This window comes from Ovis aries, chromosome 1 (genome assembly GCF_016772045.2).
Source record: "Ovis aries strain OAR_USU_Benz2616 breed Rambouillet chromosome 1, ARS-UI_Ramb_v3.0, whole genome shotgun sequence".
In the NCBI taxonomy this organism is placed as follows: domain Eukaryota; kingdom Metazoa; phylum Chordata; class Mammalia; order Artiodactyla; family Bovidae; genus Ovis; species Ovis aries.
The window spans coordinates 233,312,510-233,334,097 of NC_056054.1; the positions used below are offsets into that span (position 1 = coordinate 233,312,510).

Consider the following 21,588-nt stretch of genomic DNA (forward strand, 5'->3'; position numbering starts at 1 on the left):
GATGGATAAAAAATGAAGGGCTAGATCCCCAGGGCTTCAAAATCCCCAGGGCAGAGCATCCCTGAAGAGGAGCCCTGCCTCTTGAGTTGGTGGAAAGAGATCTGTGGGAACCAACAAGCAGGGGCTTGGCCTTTGTCACCCTGTCCAGTTTAGGGAAGGGAGTTGATCACGGGAAAGGATTTCCTCTTGCTGAGGTTGCAGGAAATAGCCAGCCTTGTCCTAGAAGTCCTCATCATGTGCATCTAATAGAAATGGGCCTTTTGATCCTCAGTCTATCTGGATAGCTGGTCAGAAAGTTATAAACCATCTTTCAGCACATGCCCTTGCCCAGTCAACTTAGGCTTTCAGGAGCCCTTGCTTGGACAAGGCCTCCCCATGAATCCAGACAGAGTTCTCATGGATTACAGATATTAATCTGTAAGAAGAGTTGACCTCTTCTGTAAGATTTGTACACAAAGGCATCATTCATATGACTGTATGGGCTAGGTTAGAGATGGAGCTTCAGACTATCAATCATGCAATAAGTTATCAGTATGAGATGTGCAGTTTCTAAGAATTAACTCAAGGTGTATTTCCAGGTAATCCACAGACTATAAAAGCAATAATAATTACAAGTACACCCTTTACCCACAGCAACAATTCTAATTCCAATACCTTAAACAATGACTAGTCCATAAGAGACACTCCCAAAGAACCCTTCCTTCTTGTCTTCTGTTAGCGAATTATCACCACCTGTTATTTTAAAGCTGTACTTTTACTGTATCAAAATCTTAAGATATTTTGATACTGGCTTCTTTTTTCCTGTTACTACAGTTAAATATGCCTTTTATTGTTCATTTAAACTCAGATAGGTGGTATCTGAAAAATTTTGAACTTTTGACACATAGATTTTCTTGTATTGAAATAAGACAAAAAATTGATTCCTCCCTCTCTAAATTTTTAAAATTAACAGGCATGATTGGTTGATAGTTGACAGAAAAGCCAGATCCTTGGCTTTCTGTTATCAGCATACAACATCACTGGGCTGTTTCTTCGTCAGCAAATGAAGAAATATTTTCCTTTCATATAAAATGTTGTCATGTACATAAAGTGGGCTCAGGTAGAAGTAGTCTGAGCCAATCCTGGGAGACTGAATCCCAGTTTAGATAGACTATGAGGGATCAGCAACAGAGGAAGTTCCTGCCTAATAGCAATGGAAAGCTACCCAGGGACAAGGAGCAGCAGGCAGCTGTGATGAGGGCACTGTAACCAGCAGACCATGTGCAAAAGGCAATACAGTAGGTGCCAGTCCCGGAAGACAGGGAAGAAAAAGCAGAAACTCAATTTCCAAAACCGGGGGATGAACCAGAAGTAAGATCCCAAGGGACAAGGTAGGAATCCAGTCACTAGAGTGGGGTCAGAGGCAGTTCACCAGGCACAAGACTGACTGGACACGGGAGCCAGATCCAATGACCTTGGCTTAGTAAGTGCCTGGGCCTGGAATGGAGCTGATCCTGCAACAAGGGCCTGCATGGAACTCAGCCAGTTTGTCAGCTTTGCAAATCTTTCCACTTCTTTAAGTTTATTACCATAGTTGTTGAAATATATCATGTTTCATGGCATCTGTAGCTGCTACCTTATATTCTCTTTTAGAGATTCATATTTGCATGGATATGAGTTTAAGGAGACTTTCAAGGTTTCACTTGTACCATTTTTTCTCAACACATTGTCACTTCCTTGCTATAGAATATTATAAGCAGGGCTTAGAAAAACATTCTGTTCAATTAATGACTTTTTAAATATTGCTTTTTTCTTTGATTCATTTATATATAATTAAATTATTTCTCTGAACAAATATAATTTTAATACTTTGCTTCTTGGTTTCTAAGTTAGTGAAATCATTAATTGGTGTATATATATGTGTTTGGGGATAATGAATTCATTCTGGCTTCAGAATGGCAAGAGGTATCAGAAACATCTTAATTTTACTCAATTAATTTCATTAAAGCAGAAAATTAAGCCCTTAGATTTAACAAAAACTTTCTTTTCTGGTAGTATTTTAAAATAACTACTAGATCCTCAACCATGTTTTATTATGTCTTTAATGATTTGCGAGTTCTTTAAAAAACAAATTCTCATGGCATCCAATCCCATCACTTCATGGCAAATAGATGGGTAAACAGTGGAAACTGGCTGACTTTGTTTTTCTGGGCTCCAAAATCACTGCAGATGGTGACTGCAGCAATGGAATTAAAAGACACTTACTGCTTAGAAGGAATGGTATGACCAACCTAGACAGCATATTAAAAAGCAAAGATATTACTTTGCCAACAAAGGTCCATCTAGTCAAGACTATGGTTTTTCCAGTGGTCATGTATGCACGTGAGAGTTGGACTATAAAGAAAGCTGAGCGTCGAAGAATTGATGCTTTTGAACTGTGGTGTTGGAGAAGACTCTTGAGAATCCCTTGGACTGCAAGGAGATCCAACCAGTCCATCCTAAAGTAGATCAGTCCTGGGTGTTCATTGGAAGGACTGATGTTGAAGCTGAAACTCCAATACTTTGGCCACCTCATGCAAAGAGCTGCCTCATTTGAAAAGACCCTGATGCTGGGAAAGATTGAGGGCAGGAGGAGAAGGAGACAATAGAGGATGAGATGGTTGGATGGCATCACTGACTCGATGGACATGGGTTTGGGTGGACTCTGGGAGTTGGTGATGGACAGGGAAGCCTGGCGTGCTGCAGTCCGTGGGGTCACAAAGAGTCGGAAACGACTGAGCAACTGAACTGAACTGAACTGAACCGAAGTTCAATAAAGTCTTAATTAACAAAGGAAACTACTTAAAAGAGATGGCCTAAGCCATCTTCACCACTTTATGGTTGGCTTCTTTATTTTTGCTTTAAGCATCAAACCCAAAGAAACAGAGGTACTGCTGGCTATTGGTTACCTGCTAATCAATTTCAATTTGATTTCCTAATCCACCTAGTCTGTGCTATGGACCAAACCCCTTTTTATTAGTTTCAGGCTAAGGTACTACTTTGAAGTTTTTTTTAAAGACACGTTGTGTCTAAAATGTGACAATTTTGTTTGGGCTTTTCTTTTCCTTTAAATTTTGAAGGAAGATTATGCCTCTGAAAAATGTTTAAACAAATATTTTGCTTTAAGAACTCACTGGTTCACTTTGAGTTTTCATCTAGGCTGATAAAAAAAATAAAAATGAATTCATGACTAATTCTAATTCCATCAAATGGAGTTCCCACACAACAGGCTGGACAGGAGGCCCTCCAGCATCTCCTCTTACCCACTGCTGCTGACCCACTGGGGTGATACAATAACTGATGACACACAGAAGTTGAAAACTATAACCAGAGTGGGTTAATTTCCAAAGTACAAATGATACATTTTATTTCATCTCTGAAAACAAAAGCAAAAATGTCCACATCTAATGAGAAACTGAACAACTATTCCAAACTTCACCTGGAAATGATATGTAAATAATTTCTTCACAGTAAGGCAGGGTATAGAGAAGGATTTGGAAAGATACCTTTCATGAAATATTTTCCCATACTTACTTTAATAAAACATCATAATCATTGCTACTATGTCTGGCAGCGCTAACTTCTAGATCAGGTGGCCCATACTATGATTCTAGAATCTGATTCCTATCAGCAAACATTTACCTCCATTCAGATGGGTATCTCCTGCAAGTCTGCCTTTAGAGAGTGAAAGAAAGCATTTTGGGTTGTGTGAGGAAGAGGATCAGAAGAGCATTTCTAGAATTATCTTGGACAAGAAGGCATGATTTATTAAGCCCTAAGCTTACTCACAGGTGGTAAAGAATCTGCCCACAATGCAAGAGACCCGGATTCGACCCCTGAGTTAGAAAGATCCTCTGGAGGAGGAAATGGCCACCCATTCCAGTATTCTTGCCTGAAGAAATCCATGGACAGAAGAGCCTGGTGGGCTACAGTCCATGGGGTCACAAAGAGTTGGACATGACTGAATGACTAACACACACACAGCCTACTCACAGGATGCTCCCCCAGCTCTGATTTAAGGGAGGCCCCTTTCCCTGAAGCTTTCTCTCCGTCAGCACTCCACACACTGAAAAACAAAACCAGCCTCCTACGGTCCCTCTACGCAGCTTCAGATCATTCCTCTCCACTGGGTTTATTTAGGCTTCTGCCAGCTGACCATCCCCACCTCATCTGCTTTATCTCTATTGTCTACTAAATTTGTAGACATTCATCTTTATTAAAGACTCGACATCTCGCTCAGTCTTCCCTACCACAAATGTTCTACCATGTTCCCAGATAACATCAGGGACTACGTGGACAATCTCTGCTACTATCTGACTTAAGAATTTCTTAACCTTACCAAGTCTCATGACCTACACCTCCATTCCACATTCATATCTGCATTTTCAGGGTGATGTTCTGATGTTATGGAATAGTTACCTTTAAAATCTTTCACTTGCGTCATCTACACGTCAGCCTTCCTGAAGTCAGAAGCTTTTTCACTTTAGTCCCTCAGCAATTCTTACTTCAGGTCTACTCTGCTCTTCCTTGGCTTTTCTTTTACCTTCTATTAGGCTACATCCTCGGAGAAGGCAATGGCACCCCACTCCAGTACTCTTGCCTGGAAAATCCTATGGACGGAGGAGCCTGGTGGGCTGCAGTCCATGGGGTCGCTAAGAGTCGGATATGACTGAGCGACTTCACTTTGACTTTTCACTTTCATGCATTGGAGAAGGAAATGGCAACCCACTCCAGTGTTCTTGCCTGGAGAATCCCAGGGACAGGGGAGCCTAGTGGGCTGCCGTCTATAGGGTCGCACCGAGTCGGACACGACTGAAGTGACTTACCAGTAGCAGTAGCAGGCTACATCCTATGGCGCCATCATTTAAACTGTCATCTCACCAGAGAATTTCATTCTCTTCCCCTTGCAAATGAGCCCATCCTGAATGTTCCCCGCCACCTACCTTTTCCCTTCCAACTTTAGGTTAAGGTATTTCAGGATATTTGTATAGAATTATTGATTGACTTGTTTATTGTCAGTCTCCCTTTTTACTGCATGCTCATTAGGAGCAGAGACTTTGTGTTGTTTACGTCTACATCTGCAGCAACTGGAACAATGTTCAGTAAATATCTGTGGAAGACAGTATCTGTGAGGCTGGGAAAACCCTGGAACTGCTTAGTTTAATGCCATTTCAAATAAGAAAACTTCAACAGGGCCATTAACTCCGTGCAAAGCCTTTCTACACGGCCCTGGTTAGTCTTTCCTTTCACTCCACACACTGGCCCTTTCCAGCCTTCAAAACCCTTAATTCCTCTTACAAAGAGAAACTGAAGTAACTGGGTGATGTATCACACAGATTCCCATCCTTGCCAGCCTCTAACCATACTAGCATTCATACTATCATTGCCACTTTCCCCCTGGTAAGACAGGAAGAGAGGTTCCTCCTCTGTTTAATAGTAGCCCTGCTGTCTTTTCTCTGAATGTATCCTCTCTTATGTCCCCCGGAACAAGATCCATCATTTTTCCCATCTTCCAATGGAATCTTCAATCTCTTCCTTCATTAAAAAAAAAAAAATTTTTTTTTAAGTGGACCATTCTTTAAAGTCTTTATTGAATTTGTTAAATTTTGCTTCTGCTTCATGTTTTGGCTTTTTGGCCATGAGGCATGTAGGATCTTAGCTCTCGAACGAGGGATCAAACCCACACCCCCTGCATTGGAAGGCAAAGTCTTAACCACTGGACCACCAGGGAAATCCCAACCTCTTCCTTTCTGCTTTCATTTCTATCTTATCAACCTCTCAGCTGCATTTAACTCCAATGATCAGACTCTAGCTTTGAACATACTCTCTAATTTCTTCCCCTGTGTCCCCTGGCTGAGTGACTGGCAATACTTATCACCCAGTTTCCCAAGCCAGAAACGTCAGTTACATTTTACTCACTTCTTTTTCACAACCTCACATATTTACTTTATGCCTTATATTTACTCCTAAAGATCTCTCAAGTCCATCTATTCTCTCCACCCTGTTACCATCAAATCCAGGCAACCATTAGGGCTATGGTTAAAGGGTAGTAGACTAATTCCCCACCCCCACCCCACCCCCGGCCCTTCTTTAGTTACAGTCAATGAACCTTCTCAACAATTCTGAACTTCACTGAAAACTTCATTTCATAACTTTTCACTGGTATTAGTAGAAGGTTCAAACACTTTACCGTGGAATTTACCATGGACTACAAAATCCTGTGCCAAGGCTGACATACCCTTATCACCCCTACTCTCACATCCACACATACGTCCTCTGTGACTTAGCCCTATAGTCATTATTCTAGTTCTTTGATCTTGCTAAGCTCTCCCTCATACCCAAGACACAGAAATAGTATTCCCTTGTATGGGTAAAGCTCTGTCTCCGCTCTACCAGGTTGGCATGAACTAGCAGGCAAGCTTGACAATGCCCTACCTCTGCTTAAAATCCTTTAGATGCTCCCTATAATGCATTTTCTATAGACTTGAAGAGGAATTGCAACCCAGTGCATTCCACATTACACTCCAGTCATCGTGAACTCTTTGCAGACCCTACACGTACCCAGGTTTCCCAGGCGTATTGCATCCAGCCTGCGCACATGCTGCCCTCTGTCCCACTGGCCTGCCAATCCCTGACTGGCCTTCTGAACCAGCAGGCGATGTTTCCTCTTGCAAATGCTTTCCTGGCCCTGTTACAATCACTCTAGCTGCCAAGCTATGTAAGAATTGATGCGATTTTAGGTGCTCCATTCTCAGAGCGCCTGTGGCACACTCTGCTTCTCTCTGCTCTTACCCAAACCACATGGTAACTCTGTTTATTGGTCTGTCATGCTGACCAGACTGTCACTTTCCTGAGGGCAGGGTATATCTAAGTTCAAATTCCTAGTATCTAGAAAAGTGCTCAGTATTTAGAAAGTGTTCAATTAATGTTTTGGGGAACTATAAATGAATGAAGAGAGGAACAGATGAGGAGAGATGTTGTTCTGAAGTCTCTATGGAAATATCCGTGCCTACATTATACTAGGAAATTATACTAGGGACAGTCCAGGTTCAGCTTCTCCACTATAATTAGTTAAAAAAACAAACAAACAAACAGACAAACACAGGGCCAGTGTCCCTCAGCGCTGACTTAGTTTTCACTGAGTAGCACTGTCCAAAATTGCACCTTTTAAAGCAATCAGTTGGTTACATTTAACTTCTTGTAAAAATGCAAATGCCTAGGGAATTTCTATATACCTTAATGTCACTTTATTTACTTAAATTCCTTTTCTGCCAACACTCAGCAGAAATCACTCCGCTGAAGGACTGGGAACTTTGTGTGTCAGGGAAGAGAGATAGGCTGGCATGGGTATATTTGAAAAGTTTCCCCAATTATCGTAATAAGCAGCCATAGTTGAGAATCACTGTTGCTCAGTGCTTCTCAGTCCTTACTGTGCAGTGTCCTCTCCTGGCAATTTGACTAAAAATGCAGTTGCAGATTCAACAGGTCTGAGCTGGGATCTGAGAATTTGCATTTTTGCAAGTTCCCAGCTGATGCTGATGCTGCTAGTATGTGGACCACACTGCGAATAACAAGAATCTAGTTATTCTCCTCTTCCCGTAGCCCTCTGGCTTCTTTACTTTTAGAGTTTAATCACTGGGGAGGGAAGGGGTAACAGTGAGCGTCTGCAAGGGTGAGCACAGAAGAGCTATGTGTTCAAATCAAAGTGTGCCTGACTGATTTCACACACACCCCAAAATGTGGTTTGCTTTACAGGACACATGGATGCATGTGCCCATTACTAATTTTGCTCATTTTACGTGATTTGCAGGCTGAACTGTCACTCCTTGTGCTAAGATAGAGCACAGTAGTCAAGGAAAATGTTAATAAGAGATGACACATTTTTACCTGAGAGTATCTAAAATATATTACTTTCTCTCTCTCTCCCCCTCCAACCCCTACCGTCTCTCTTTTTTAGATACACCTTCCACTTAAAAAATATGTTGACTGCCTTTTGATTCTCAATAAATAGATTTTTACCCTTCATAAATCAGCTTTAAATGGTGCATCTGCAACTTTCGTGAAAGAACATATTAAATGGAATACATCTGTGCATCATACCTGCGGTGCATCTCCTTCAAGAATGCATAAAATGAAATGGGCTGTCATTAATCTTTGCTGTTTCTCTGTAAAATGGGATACTTTCAATTTTCAATTTTGTAGATAAGGAAAATGAAATGCAGAGAGCTAAACTGACTTAATTAAGATCACATACTAGCAACACAGGATGTGGCCCAAACTTACATCTCAGTTCTTTCATGCTGTTGGCTTTGTGGAAAAAGAAGCCATAATCTTTCAAAAGATTTTGCCTTAATTATTCATAACACATCTCTTCAAAATAAAGTTTACCCTTTAACAGTCTTTCTCATGCACATATCTATTACTGGAATTTCTCTATATTCTAATCATCTAATTATTAACCTATGTGGTTAATTTTATGGTATATGGACCATATACCTATGGTCCATAAACCTATGTGGTTATAAAATAATTCAAAGTGGCCTTACAAGGATATATAAAATAAAATCATATACATCAGCTGAGAAAGAAAAAGGAGGGCAGGGATAATGCTAATGAATCAAATGTATACAAAGAGGTCCTATAATTATAGGTTAAAGACAAATCTCTTGACATATTAGTAGTCAGGGTGAAAAGGGAAACAATTCACAGAACTCTTGGGAAAAACCAACACCTTTTCCCAGGAGCATGATTATCCCCAAGAACCACTCTGTGGTAGACCCTGTATCCTGCCTTTGATTAAGAGGTGGTTGATCTACCTGGCCTATCATACCACATATATCCTCGACTTCCTCTGAAGACGCAACTCCGACATATGCAAACAATGCTTCCCATGTCCAATTCTGAAATAATTTTAATTTCCTAGTTGATTTACTATTTCCGTAGACTTTTCATCAATATAATGTTAATGTAATCAAATAATAGGTACTCACTAAAACTGAGAAGCTTAAATTATTTAGTGATTTGGTAGGCATAGAAAATGACACATAATTGCTTTAAACTGTGGAAATGGGAATCAATGGACTCAACATTTACCAACGATAGCAAGTATAAGATCAAAACAGAAGATAATTACTTATAAATGGACACTGGAGAGACAGAAAAAAAGGGATAAGGGTGATTTTGCTGCTTTTAAACGATATACCATAAAATTCACCCAGTAACTTTTAATACCTCTACATATTTGTACAATGATCACCACAGTCCAACTCCAGAAACATTCCATCACCCCAGCATGTTTCCTTATATCCATTTGTGGGAATCCTTATTCCAATCCCAGCCTGTAGGCAATAGCTATTCTACTTTCTGCCCCTATAGTTTTGCCTTTTCTGTAAAATAAACTTTAAGACACCAAATGAACTTATCAGACATTGCCAATTTTTTTTCCCTTTAGCCACTGAATCCAATTTATCTGTTTTCCATACCTTGACCATGTACTGAAAAGAGATGGTGCATGACTGCTTAAAATCTACCTAGAAGATAAGAAAAATATGTTATATATGAGTGTACCTATCATATAATTGACTCCCTTTCTTGGAACGGATCTGATTGACAGATGCTAATTTAGACTGGAGAATTTTTGAAGCAAGTATTTTTACACTATTGTCAGGAGAATGGTGTCAGGGAAGCCCAAAGCAAATTGCCACATGCCACATTTAAATTAACAAAACTATGCTTCAGCAGTCTTCCCACTAAGATGCCTGCTGTGTTCTTATTGCCCGAAGGGTTTTTTTCAAGCTTAATTACGTAATGAAGTCGCCTCATCTTCCGCTCTGAAAGGCTGTTGCATGGCCGGCAGCTCTCATGAGTCAGCCTAGAGTCCTCAGTGTCCTCATCTAGTTGTGCCATTTTTCTTCATGGAGGTTCCTCGGGTGTCAACAGACCAGGAAGGACCATGGCCCGTATCAGAGCAGATATTTCCTGCTGTTGTCAGGAAAAGGCCAGTTGCTAACAAGATGCTTCACTGAGGTTACCACCAGGATCTGGCCCTTGCAGAAACGATCAGATATTTGGAAGCTTCATTTACTTCAAAGATTATAGCTCCAGCCACACAAAAGTGATTATATATCAGAATATGAACACATTATCTCACCAAGCTGAATATATCTATCAAGTGAATAGAATGCCTCCTTTCCTGTATTAATATTTAATACTCATCAAAAGTTTGCTTGGTGAGTAGAGAATTAAAGTAAAGAAAATGGACAGTTGTGAGAGGTTCATCCAGGTCCTGGTGCTCCACAAATCCCTCAGGACTGCCACAATTGTGCAGTGTACAACCTGCACACCTGTATGGGTGGTCCTGCCATCTTGAGAACTCGACTGATCATGTATCTGAACTTGGTTTCTCTATCCCCTGGAGAGTTGAGGACCAACTACTAATGTTTGCTTCTTTAAACTCCTCAATTCCAAGTTGAGTTTGATGTACTAAAGTCACTGATAAAGTTGCTTACTGTTCTCAGTAAAGTAGCTTGATTCTTGGTCAAAGAGATACTCATTCTTCTCCTTCTCAGTTTGGATTTAATTATTTCAGTTCTCTGAGAGTCACTTATGTCCTTTAATTCCAAGCTCTAGCATGAGGGGAAGCAATTTGCTCTCAAATACGGCATGTACAAGTATAGAGCATTAAAAGTTTGACAGACGCCTGATTTTCTTTAAGGCAACATGGAGAAGTGGTCATGAATACAGGCTCTAGGGCCAAGCTGCCTGGAGTGCAATGCTAGCTCAAGTTTGTTCAACTGCAAAGAGAATGTATAATGGTACCTAATGCACAAGGTCACTATGAGGATCAAATGTAAACTGCCTGCAACAGGGTCAGACACACAAACATTCAGTAAGTGTTAGCTATTATTATTCTATTTTATTATCTCTTATTTTTACTTTATTATATTCTATTATTATTCTCCTATATTATTATACCTCTCTATTAATCTATTTAACATTTCTTCCTTATTTTTATATGTTACACACAATTTTGTAATAAAAGACTAGTTTAGGAAGAGACACTGGGTATGCATGTTTAACTCTTCAAAGACAGGCCTCAAATAAAGAAACTATAGAAGGGTTATATTACTAGTTCCCTATTGCTACTACAACAAACTGTCACAAACGCAGTGACTCAACAGAAATGTATTATCTTACGGCTCTGGAGGTCAACAGGGACACATTCCTTCTGGATACTCTAGAAGAACCACGCCTTTCCCTTTTCAGCTTCTAGAGGCTACACACTTTCTCTGGCTCATGGCTGTATTACTCCAATCTTGGCTTCCTCTGCTTTAGTTCTCACATCTTCCTCTCTGATTCTGACCCTCCTGTTCCCTTCCTCTGATACTGGGTTGGCCAAAAGGTTCATTTGGGGTTTTCTATAAATGGTACCTGAGTGGACATTCTAGCCTACCCAATAAGAACTCTTGTGGTCACATAAGACCATCCAGATAGCTCAGGATAATCTCCCTGAATTATCCATAACTTAATAATCACATCTGCTAAGTATCCTTTGCCTTATAAGGTAACACATTCACAGGATCCAAGGACAGGAAGTGGACATCTCTAGGGAAGCACTATTCTACCTAGTACAAAGAGAAAGCAATAGATGATCTCCTGAGATTATTTAAGCCAGTGGTACTCAACTGGAGATGATTCTGCTGCCCCAGGGAGACATCTAGCAATGTCTGGAGACATTTCTTGGCTGTCACAATTGGGAAATGGTGCTACTAGTCACCTAGTGGCAGAAGCCAGGGATGCTATTAAACATCCTACATTCACAGGACAGTCCCCTCCCCACAGTAAAGAATGATCCAGCCCAAAATGTTAACAGTGATGAAACTGGAAAACCTTGATTTAAAGTTCATGATTCTTTGACATCTCAGTAAGGTTTCAGTGCAATGGAAGCCAGTTTCAAGATATAGATTTACAGAGACATTTGAGAAATCACATTCAGGCTCTATAACTCCATGTTTTTTACAACCTTGTAGGGTAAATATTACTCATACTTTAATAGTAGGGTTTTGAACCCTGCTATACCTTGTTAAATAGTGTTTGTTTCATTTTAGGTCTGGTGTAATCTTTCATAGTGATGCATTTTTTATACAAGCAAGTTAAAGTATGTATTATAAACATCATTTTTGTGTATATTATAAATATTGGGTTGGCTAAGAAGTTTTTCAGATTTTTCCATAACAGCTTATGGAAACCCTGAACTAACTTTTTGGCTAAACCAATATTTAAATTTATAGAGGTTTAAAGGACTTCCCTGGTGGCTCAGACGGTAAAGTGTCTGCCTACAATGCGGGAGACCCAGGTTCTATCCCTGGGTCAGGAAGATCTCCTGGAGAAGGAAATGGCAACCCACTCCAGTACTCTTGCCTGGAAAATTCCATGGACGGAGGAGCCTGGTAGGCTACAGTCCATGGGGTCGCAAAAAGTCGGACGCGACTGAGCAACTTCGTAAAGGACAAACACTAAATTTCAAGATGATCCCCAGCCTTATGTAATATTTTATTTTTGCCTTAGTATGGCTTGACCTCCATCCCTTGACTTCATAGGATCAAAGAGAGAAGTGCACTTGCCATGACTTTCCCTTCCATGGGGAGAAAGATTTAAGCTAAAACCAACTTTTACTTAAAATAAACACCATGGGTATCAGTACCTATACTTTCCAATGCTCAACAATTTCTGTGCTCAGATTTGAATCTTCCCAACCTTTTAAAGTAATCTATAGAATTGCTGGTGGGAGACTATATTTTTTTCAACATCCTTTTCTCCATCTTTCTTTTCTTTTCCATCCATTCCCCTCTTTCACTCTCTCACTTTTTTTTCTTTCCAAAATTTTCCCCCGAGTTTTCTTAATTTATAGAAACTTCCAAATGTGACAGTTGTATTTTCTGACACAGAAAATATTTTCTAACCAGTAGAGGACTCTGTGTGTGTGTGTGTGTGTAAGTAGAGCATGAAAACTCTATCCATAAGTGTAAGTTTCACCATTCTCCCCCCAGGGAGGAATAGTAACTAGGAATATAAAAGTATCCGTAACAGCTTGTGAATTAACAAAGCAGAATAAAGAAAAACATACCGCTATTCAGCAATCTTGTCTATCACTGAAGTTATTTCTATTGTATACGTTTCTCTGCCAAGATACAGTTCTGTGAGGTATTTTTTACATTTGGTATGATTTCTCAGCTACAATTAAAGGATCCAGTTTAAATACATTTTAATGAGTTAAGCCTGGCAACCACTATCAAAAAAAGCCAAAGCCTTCCCCCTAAACATTAAGTCACATTTAAGATTTCAGATTCCAAATGTCACATTGCTCATTGGGTGGGTATCAGTGAAGAAACCTGCTCAGATCTCTAGGGTACGATCACCTAGATTGTAGGTAATCCCACAAATCCTAGGAATCAAAGGATCTGGTTTCTTCAAAAAATAAAATCCAAGAAAAAAAAGTGAGAGGGAAAAAAAGAGTGCCTGAGAGAATCTACAGATTAAGAGACTTAATAGGTCTGTCAAGTGTATTGAAAAACAGAGAGAATTAGAAGTCAACACATAAGTGGGGTTTTTTCAAAACTGATAGCATGAGCATATAATAGGGAACTGGTAGAAAGAAAGGGGGGATGGGACTCAGGGAGAGGGCAAACAGTAATTCAGACAAGTTGAGCACTACCAACTCTAGCACAGAGACCCTGGACACTACCCAGCCAAGGGACCTGTGTAGCCACTCCCCTGAAGAATAAGAAAACTCCTTGGTTTCTGGGAAGGCCTTTGGATGGGAAAGTACATGTTGTTATGCTGAGGAGCAAATGGCTGCTATCCTAATCAGGTTGCCCTTAAGCTACCTATATCATGTCCCAGAGTATCTATATGGCTAGTGCCCTTGAGATCCAGTGGTTGGGGAAGAGTAGGCAAAAAGAGCACATATACACTCAGGATGTTAGACTCTAACCTATAACCCCACAGTTTTCCCATCATTATTCTGCACAAATCAGTAAGTAACAGAAAAACACCTAAGACAGTCCAACAGAAAACGTTTAAAACTTATTGTGACAGGTTATTTCTTAGAAGAAATGTAGACACTAGAAAGGAAGTTTAGAACCTCTTGCAAAAGAGCATATGTATTATGTCCATATCCAAGGTATTCACATATCTGCTACCACCTTTCTTCTCTTTGTCAAAATGTTCTTTTTTCCACCACACTCTAATTGATATGACTTCTAAAAGCGTCATATTCTTCTGTTCCCTTTGCTGATTTTTCTTTTCCTTCTACTCTAATACTTGATGTCCTCTTAATTTCAACATTATACTTCTTTTAAGAACTCAACTATTCCCAAGGCTTCAACCATCACCTCTTGGCTGACAGACCCTAAATCCACTCCATCTTTACTTTCTTGCTGTCAATCTTCACTTCGATATTACCCCTGACCTAGACCCAACAGGTCTAAATCCATATTAATCACACACACACACATACACCCCCTCCCCCATCGAAAACAAACTTACCTAACTTCATTGTTTCTGTGTGAGCTGCCACAGTCTCCCAAGTCCCTTGAGGTTTCATGCTTGGTGTCATGTTCAAATTACTCATATCCTTCATTTAGCAAGTCAGTGCTGTTGAGCCATCCAATTGTTTCATGGCTTTTTCATCCCATTGTAGGTAGCCCCCCTCAGCTCACGCCTGAGCAGAAGCAGCCCCTACCTGCCTACTCTCCCTAGCTTCTCACTCAGCCCACCTAAGCTAGCATTCCCGGAATCACCTTCCAACTTCTGCCTTATTGAGTTATCTGTTTAGGAAAATATCCTTTCCATGCCTACTACAAAATCAGGGCTAAACATGAATTTTCAATGCTCTCTGTAACTTTTATTTATCAAGTCTATACTTTCACTGCTTCTCTACATGATTTATTCCTGTCCTTTCTCCTAGTTTAGAATTTTCTCTTCTATACTTCCACTTCCACATCCTAGCCCTGCTTTAAGACCCCTCCCAAATCTCAGTTTCTTTACCTTGCTTATGATCTGCATTGAGAAATTTAAAACTAAATGATACGACGTGTGTCATTTCAATGTGCTGATTTTCTTTCTCCAATTATAAGGCAAGCTTCATAAAGCTAGAGATACAGTTCTCCATCGCTACCCTACCATATACTCTGGGGTTCAAATGAATGAATTCCTTTTTAGAATGAATAAATTAACTATCCACTACTTAAATGTATTTTTATTTTCTTTGACTATAAATTAGTGATTTATAATAAATAAAAATATACACAAATACAGAGCTATATTAGCATTTGATTTTTAAATATTTATACATTAATTATGAAACTATTCCATTTAAAAACCATATTCTTACCTGATTTTATGCACTCTGATGACTTGCAAATACCATCTAGAAAAAGGAGGATATGTGCATAAATATTTGCAATACATGTTTTCTATTTTTTCCCTACTTTTTCTTCTTTTGTAAACTATCAATTAAATAACCAATTCCTTAGAGCAAGAACTAAACCCTGAGTATTATATACCACTGACAGAAGTTAGAAGAAAATAAAGAGGAATAAAATAAGCAAATCCTAAATTTTTAAATGAAGAGAATGTATTTCCTATATCAGCTCTGTCCCCTAAGCCCTTAGTACAATTAAATTGCAATATCAGTTGTTTTAGTCTGATAACCATACCATTTTTTTTCCCATTTGTGAAAAACTTTTAAGACTCAAATTAGACCCCTTAAATTCTCGTAAAGTTGTTCAGAATTTCAATGACACAATATAGTTGACCAAATGAAGCTGGTTTTAAAATTGTGAACATTTTCATTAAGTAAAATTATACATTAGAATCTTCATAAAATAAGTATGAGTGCACTAACTATACTTGGCAATTAATAACTTAGTTCAAGCATAAAAAAACATTGTAGTTTAGTCAAGTTAATTGCTTTGGCATGTTGATATTACATTTTATAAATGAATCTTTATATCACACAGTCTTTAAGTGTCTCTCTCCTTAACCTATTGTTTAATAGATGAGGAAAGTCTAGGATAAAGACTTCATTCTCTTCTGCATGTTTGTGGGCATGAGTGTGGGGATAACTCACCATCATAGGTTGCATAGAGAGCTATCATTGTCACTGCAATGATGGTGAGCAGCAGGACGAGGACGGAGAGACTGATCTCCAATGGGGTCCATCTCTGTTTCTTCTTTGGCTTTGGTGTGTTGATATCAGTTATATCCATCTGACTTTCTGATCTGCCCATTACCTAAAATCTGCAAAAAACTTTTTTTTAATTTTTAAAAACTAGACATAACAAATAAATAGATAAAATGAAGAGATCTATACACAATTTTCTAAACGCCTAATGTGGCTGAATAAAAGTAAAAGGCTGCTGCTGCTGCTGCTAAGTTGCTTCAGTCATGTCCGACTCTGTGTGACTCCAGAGACGTCAGCCCACCAGGCTCCCCTGTCCCTGGGATTCTCCAGGCAAGAACACTGGAGTGGGTTGCCATTTCCTTCTCCAATGCATGAAGGTGAAGAGTGAAAGTGAAGTTGTTCAGTTGTGTCTGACTCTTAGCAACCCCACGGACTGCAGCCCATGAGGTTCCTCCATCCATGGGTTTGTTCCGGCAAGAGTACTGGAGTGGGTTGCCATTGCCTTCTTCAGCAAAAGGCTAACTTAATAAAAATTAGAAATAGAAAATTTTTTTTCTGAAAGTCAAAATTTTGATTCTGAAAGCAAAGAGTATATAGTCATATAAATTAGACAGATCCTGGCCACAATCTTTTGAGTTTTTTGAGATATCACTAAAGATCCAAGCAAAATTAGACAAGGAAACTTGCTTAAATACTCACATAGAATTTTTTCATCAGTTCATAAGCAAGTAACTTTTGTACCATTAAGGAAATTTTTAAACTCACCCTTCTGAGTTTTGGACAACATCAGAGGTGAATTTTATATCTTGTTCCACTGTCTTCCTTTATAAGCTTGGAAATCAATGTCTAATACTTTGTGGTTTTGACTAAATAATACTTTGAAATATGAATACAGATAAAAACAAAAATGAACAAACATATGTGGTAGTTTTTTTTCCATCTTTAAAAAATCTTTTATTTTTACAGTTCCAAATTACAACTGCTAACATGAGTGTCTATTAACTGGTTAGACTGTCTTGGAAATGGTCACTCACTAGGCCAAAAGTCATGGTTTACAACCTGGGATGAGAGATATTAACCACAATCACAGCTTCCTTGTGCAACTAAAGAAGGAAAAAATATGATTAAAAAAAAAATTCAACCTTGCAGGTCAAGAGAACAAGATACTTATTTAACTTGTTTTTAAATTACTAATATTAATACTTCTACTAATAATAGCTGACATTTATTGAGTACTTCCCCTGTGTCATTCATAGTTCTTAGTGCTTTGCATGTGCTAATTCTCTGAATCTTTGAGGTGGATTTTAATATTCCAATTCTATACCTTAGGAAAGTGGGGCAAAGAAAAGCCGGGTAACTTGCCCAGAGCTACACAACTAAGCATACATTTACAATGAATACATTTCAAAGAACACAATTACAAAGAATACATCTTGAAATAAAATTGAATCACCATAGAAAGATAGCTACTTTAAACCTTATTGCAGAAATCTAGGGGGTAAAATTAAGGGAATATAAGCCTAAATATTAAATTTCATTATGTTTCTTTTATAGGCCTAGTGACTCTTTATCAGCCATTCACCAAAGCTTAGAACAGACAACTTCAATTTTCCTGGCTGATTGCAGAAAAAGGGATCATAAACTAACAGATTAACTGTTTATAGCCTGATGTAAATTAAGCATATAATTTAGTTCCCAGATGAAGTGACTGCTCAGAGATGCTCTTACTGTTAGAAATCTTTGTAATCTTTTGTGAGTGTGTTTTGTGGAAACTGAGGCACAGGATAAAGTAGATAAGGATTTTGTGTTTAAAGGATGGCCTGGATGATCCAGCAGATAACTAGGAATTTAATATGTCTAGTAAGTTATTACTAAGTGAATCACAAATGGACTTTAAATTTCTGGATACATATTTTTAAGTATGCTGTCCCCTTGATTACATGAGGTTATAACCAAGGACACTATTAAATAAAAATATTTTATTAGACCGTGAAAACTGTGTCTACTCAATAAAAACGGAATGTAATGTACCTGAATGTTAAAATGTCGTAATGGTTATGTAACTCATGTTGGCTTCATCTCACAGCCTCTTTCTTGGGTTATGATATGGAATTGCATTGATAGTATTCCTTGGAGTTTTAACAGGGGAGGTAGGTGGGGAAAGAAAATAGGAAACAAAGTGAACACTTGTATGCTGTACAGAAAGGTAAACAATAAAAAGAATAATTTTCCCACTTCTCCCAAATGAATTCAAGACTGACTTCAAAAACATCTTAATATTAATCACATTTACTTGCGTATTTCCCTTTCCTTAGTATTTCTCTCCCTTCTCTAATAATAGATCAGAAGACAATCTAGCGAAACATTCTCTGATATCTTATGACCCACTTCTCTTTTTAGTTCATTCTTGGAAACGTCAGTTTCTCTAGCAAAACTTAGAGCCAGGAACCAGGGCAGCCATGGGGTTAAATTAAAGGTGCTCTTTGGCGCCACCAGGCTTCCACTATACAGGAAAACTAGTAGGCATGTGTATCTTTCTGTCTTCTGGGGTACTTTTCCCAGGTATGTCCTCCTTACCCGTGAGACTGGGGTACTGAAGCAGTTGAGCTCTTAATGGTTCTGCACCTAAGGCAGCAGAAATTGTTACAGGGGTAAATGAATGCAGTGACTGAGGCTGTTTAGTCCTTCTACCTGCATCAAAAGAATATCACTTTTTAACTACATGCTGACTCTCCATCTGCCCCTCTTGTAAACGCCCAGTAAATTTGCAATCTTTGCTCCTAAGACACATTTTTCAACAGCACTTAGCAAAGCAAAAACAAGGCGGGCATGTTTAACCACCCAATTAACTTTGTCATTCATTTCCAGTCAATTCCAGTGGAGTCACTATTTTCTTATGAAAGTGTCAACATCTTGAATTTCAGGAAGAAACTTACCACCATCTCTCAGATACTTAGATGCCCAATGCAACCACACCCAATCCGTTTTAGAGAGGGGTAAAGGAGGCAATTATACAAAAAAATATAAAAATTATACAGCTGATACTTGTAGTCCCATATGAAGCAGGATATGCCAAAACATACCTACATCCTTAAAGTATTTCACCTCAATTGGAGATGCGTTGGCAAGTTCAAGCAAAAAAGTAGATACTTCTACAAGAAGAGAAATAGAACATCTAACCTAACAAACTGCAGACTTCAGACAACATCTCCAAAAGAAAAAAATGATGATTTTACCTAGGTAGAAACTGAGTTTCAAAGCAATATAAAGTAGCAATTTTTATACCAGTTGAGCATACATTACTTTTATCACATCATCAAATCAAAGAATCCAGAGGGTAACTGTTTTGTTAAAAAGAAGTCTATAAATCCAAGTAATGTTCATCTTCACAGTACATTAACATTTCTACTAGTCCCTGAGGTTAATCTATGCAATTACAGTTTGTATTATGGAAACTGAGGCATAGAAAGCAAGAGAAACAGGCTCCACCTATAGGGGAGCATAATCTGCAAAAATACTGACCCACTATGCTATACACCTGAAACTGACACATATTATAAATCAACTATACTTATATTCAAAAAAGACGGTAACAGGTCTCATATTTAGGCGGCAGAACATATACTAGACGGTAGCTGCAGATCTGAGGAGGCACATATGCTAGAAAAATCACCTCCTTGTTTGCCCAGACATTAACTTGAAGGTGTTTCCAGGATCTATTAATAATATACGGAGTTCTGAACACCAAGTCCCAACCACATTACCCCCATATGCACTGTAGCAACTATACAACAAAAGACAGCATGGAGCGCAAGAAACTGTGGGACAATATTTCTCTAAGTGCTGAAACCCATCAATAATGCAAGGTAGATGCCTTCATAGCCGGTTTGTGGATTAGCAACTTCCAAATGCTGACACTGCAAATCAAGGTGCTACTTTTCAGTTTAATAAAATTATTATTTGCATCGTATATTGGGGAGGAGTAGGCTTGACCAAGTGGCCAGAGAGAACAGTTGGTTGCAATTAACCTTTTGTTCGAATAATACAAACTGGTTGAGACCGATTAAGGAAACTTTCCATCTGCTAAAGAACTACCCACCCACTCCCACCAACCAACCCTCGAGAGATTTAAGCACTCTATCAGCATAAATTATGTAAGAGGAAACTAAGGTTCAAAGCAAGATGAAGAGGTGGGATAATAAAAAGATCTTCAGGTTAGGGAAAGTAAAAATAGAAAAGTGAGCTACAAAAAGGAAGAAAATCTGACAGAAACCAAAATGAAAACAAACCTTACTTTAAATATACAAAAACACTGTGTCTGTCCAGCGGAATGACAAATGCCCAGTCCCCAAATCAGCCCGCTGCAATCTGGTTACCGCTGAACTCAGTAACCAGATCTAACTCTCCGAGGAACAGGCTGCAAGAAAGCTATGGAAATGAACCTGAAGAGTCGACCTCACATCACTTGCAGAGCCTTCCACCAGGTTACCCTCTCTGCCCTGGTCCCTCACTCTTTAAGTCTCAGTTTCGGCTTTTCCCAGGGCACGCCTCCCTCGCCCGCGGGGTCGCGGGCGCTCTGATCGCGCCGGACCTGAGTCGTCGACCCGGTTCCGTGCACCTCCCGGGCAGCCGCGCCCCGCGGCCAGCTCTGCCCTCGAGCTCCCGTCCCAACAGCTCCCACCGCCCCAGGGGAGATCTCACGCCCTTTGGACCCATCTCCCTCAGCTCCCAGGTGCCAGCTCGCTCTCCCGGGACTCACCCGTGGGATTCGGGGGAAGTTGGCGGCTGCTGAGCAGACACATCCCCGACCAATGAGCGCACGGGGCCGGCGGCCGGCGGGGCGTCCCGCAGAGCGCGGGTGGGTAGGTGCGTCTGCCCAGGCGCGCCCGGAGCAGCGCGGGCTCCCGGCAGCGGGCGGCAGCGCAGAGCCCAGGCCGGACTCCAGGGAGGTTCCGGGCCCGCCTCGGCCGGCGCCGGGGGGCGACGGGGAACCAGGGCATCTCTTGACCCGCATCCGGAGAGACTCACCGTGGCCTCTCAGCAGATCCCGCGCTGGGAGTTGGGCGGCTGCTCCCGCCTGCGCTGGGTCCAGCTTCGCCACTGGCACATCGCGCCCCGCGCGTCTGGGCGCTCTCACCCCCCCACCCCCCACCGCCCACCCCGCCTCACTACTGCAGGACCAGCGAGAGGAGCAGTTCCCTGAGTGACCTGAAGGTTTCCTCTAAGTCTCCCAAATCCTGCCACATCCCGTGATGGGGCCAGGGCTGCGGGCTAGGGGTATGAGAAAGTCGTCCCTACCCGTCCCCCACCTCACCCTTCTCAAAAGGTCTTTGCCAAACATTCTTGGAATTGCTTAGCTTCTGGGCTTTCAAGAAAACAATACA

At 40.1% G+C, this 21,588-nt stretch overlaps 1 protein-coding gene across 35 annotated transcripts in view; it reads right to left on the minus strand.

The window, feature by feature from the left end:
* MME (membrane metalloendopeptidase) overlaps positions 1 to 21,303 on the minus strand; it is a 108,505-nt gene extending 87,202 nt beyond the window's left edge. For 4 of the 35 annotated variants that reach the window (XM_042235335.1, XM_012101016.4, XM_060394507.1 and 1 more), the window contains exons 1-3: positions 20,499 to 20,691; positions 16,151 to 16,320; positions 15,413 to 15,448 (exon numbers count right to left, since the gene is read on the minus strand). In XM_042235335.1, coding sequence (XP_042091269.1) covers positions 15,413 to 15,448; positions 16,151 to 16,310 — 196 coding nt within the window. In that variant the 5' untranslated portion in view covers positions 16,311 to 16,320; positions 20,499 to 20,691. Of the gene's footprint in view, positions 1 to 15,412; positions 15,449 to 16,150; positions 16,321 to 17,238; positions 18,334 to 18,781; positions 18,896 to 20,498; positions 20,692 to 20,795 lie in introns of those variants that run through there. The other 31 variants (XM_060394570.1, XM_027959188.2, XM_060394458.1 and 28 more) reach the window with 16 other exon arrangements.
* Positions 21,304 to 21,588: the final 285 nt, after the last annotated feature.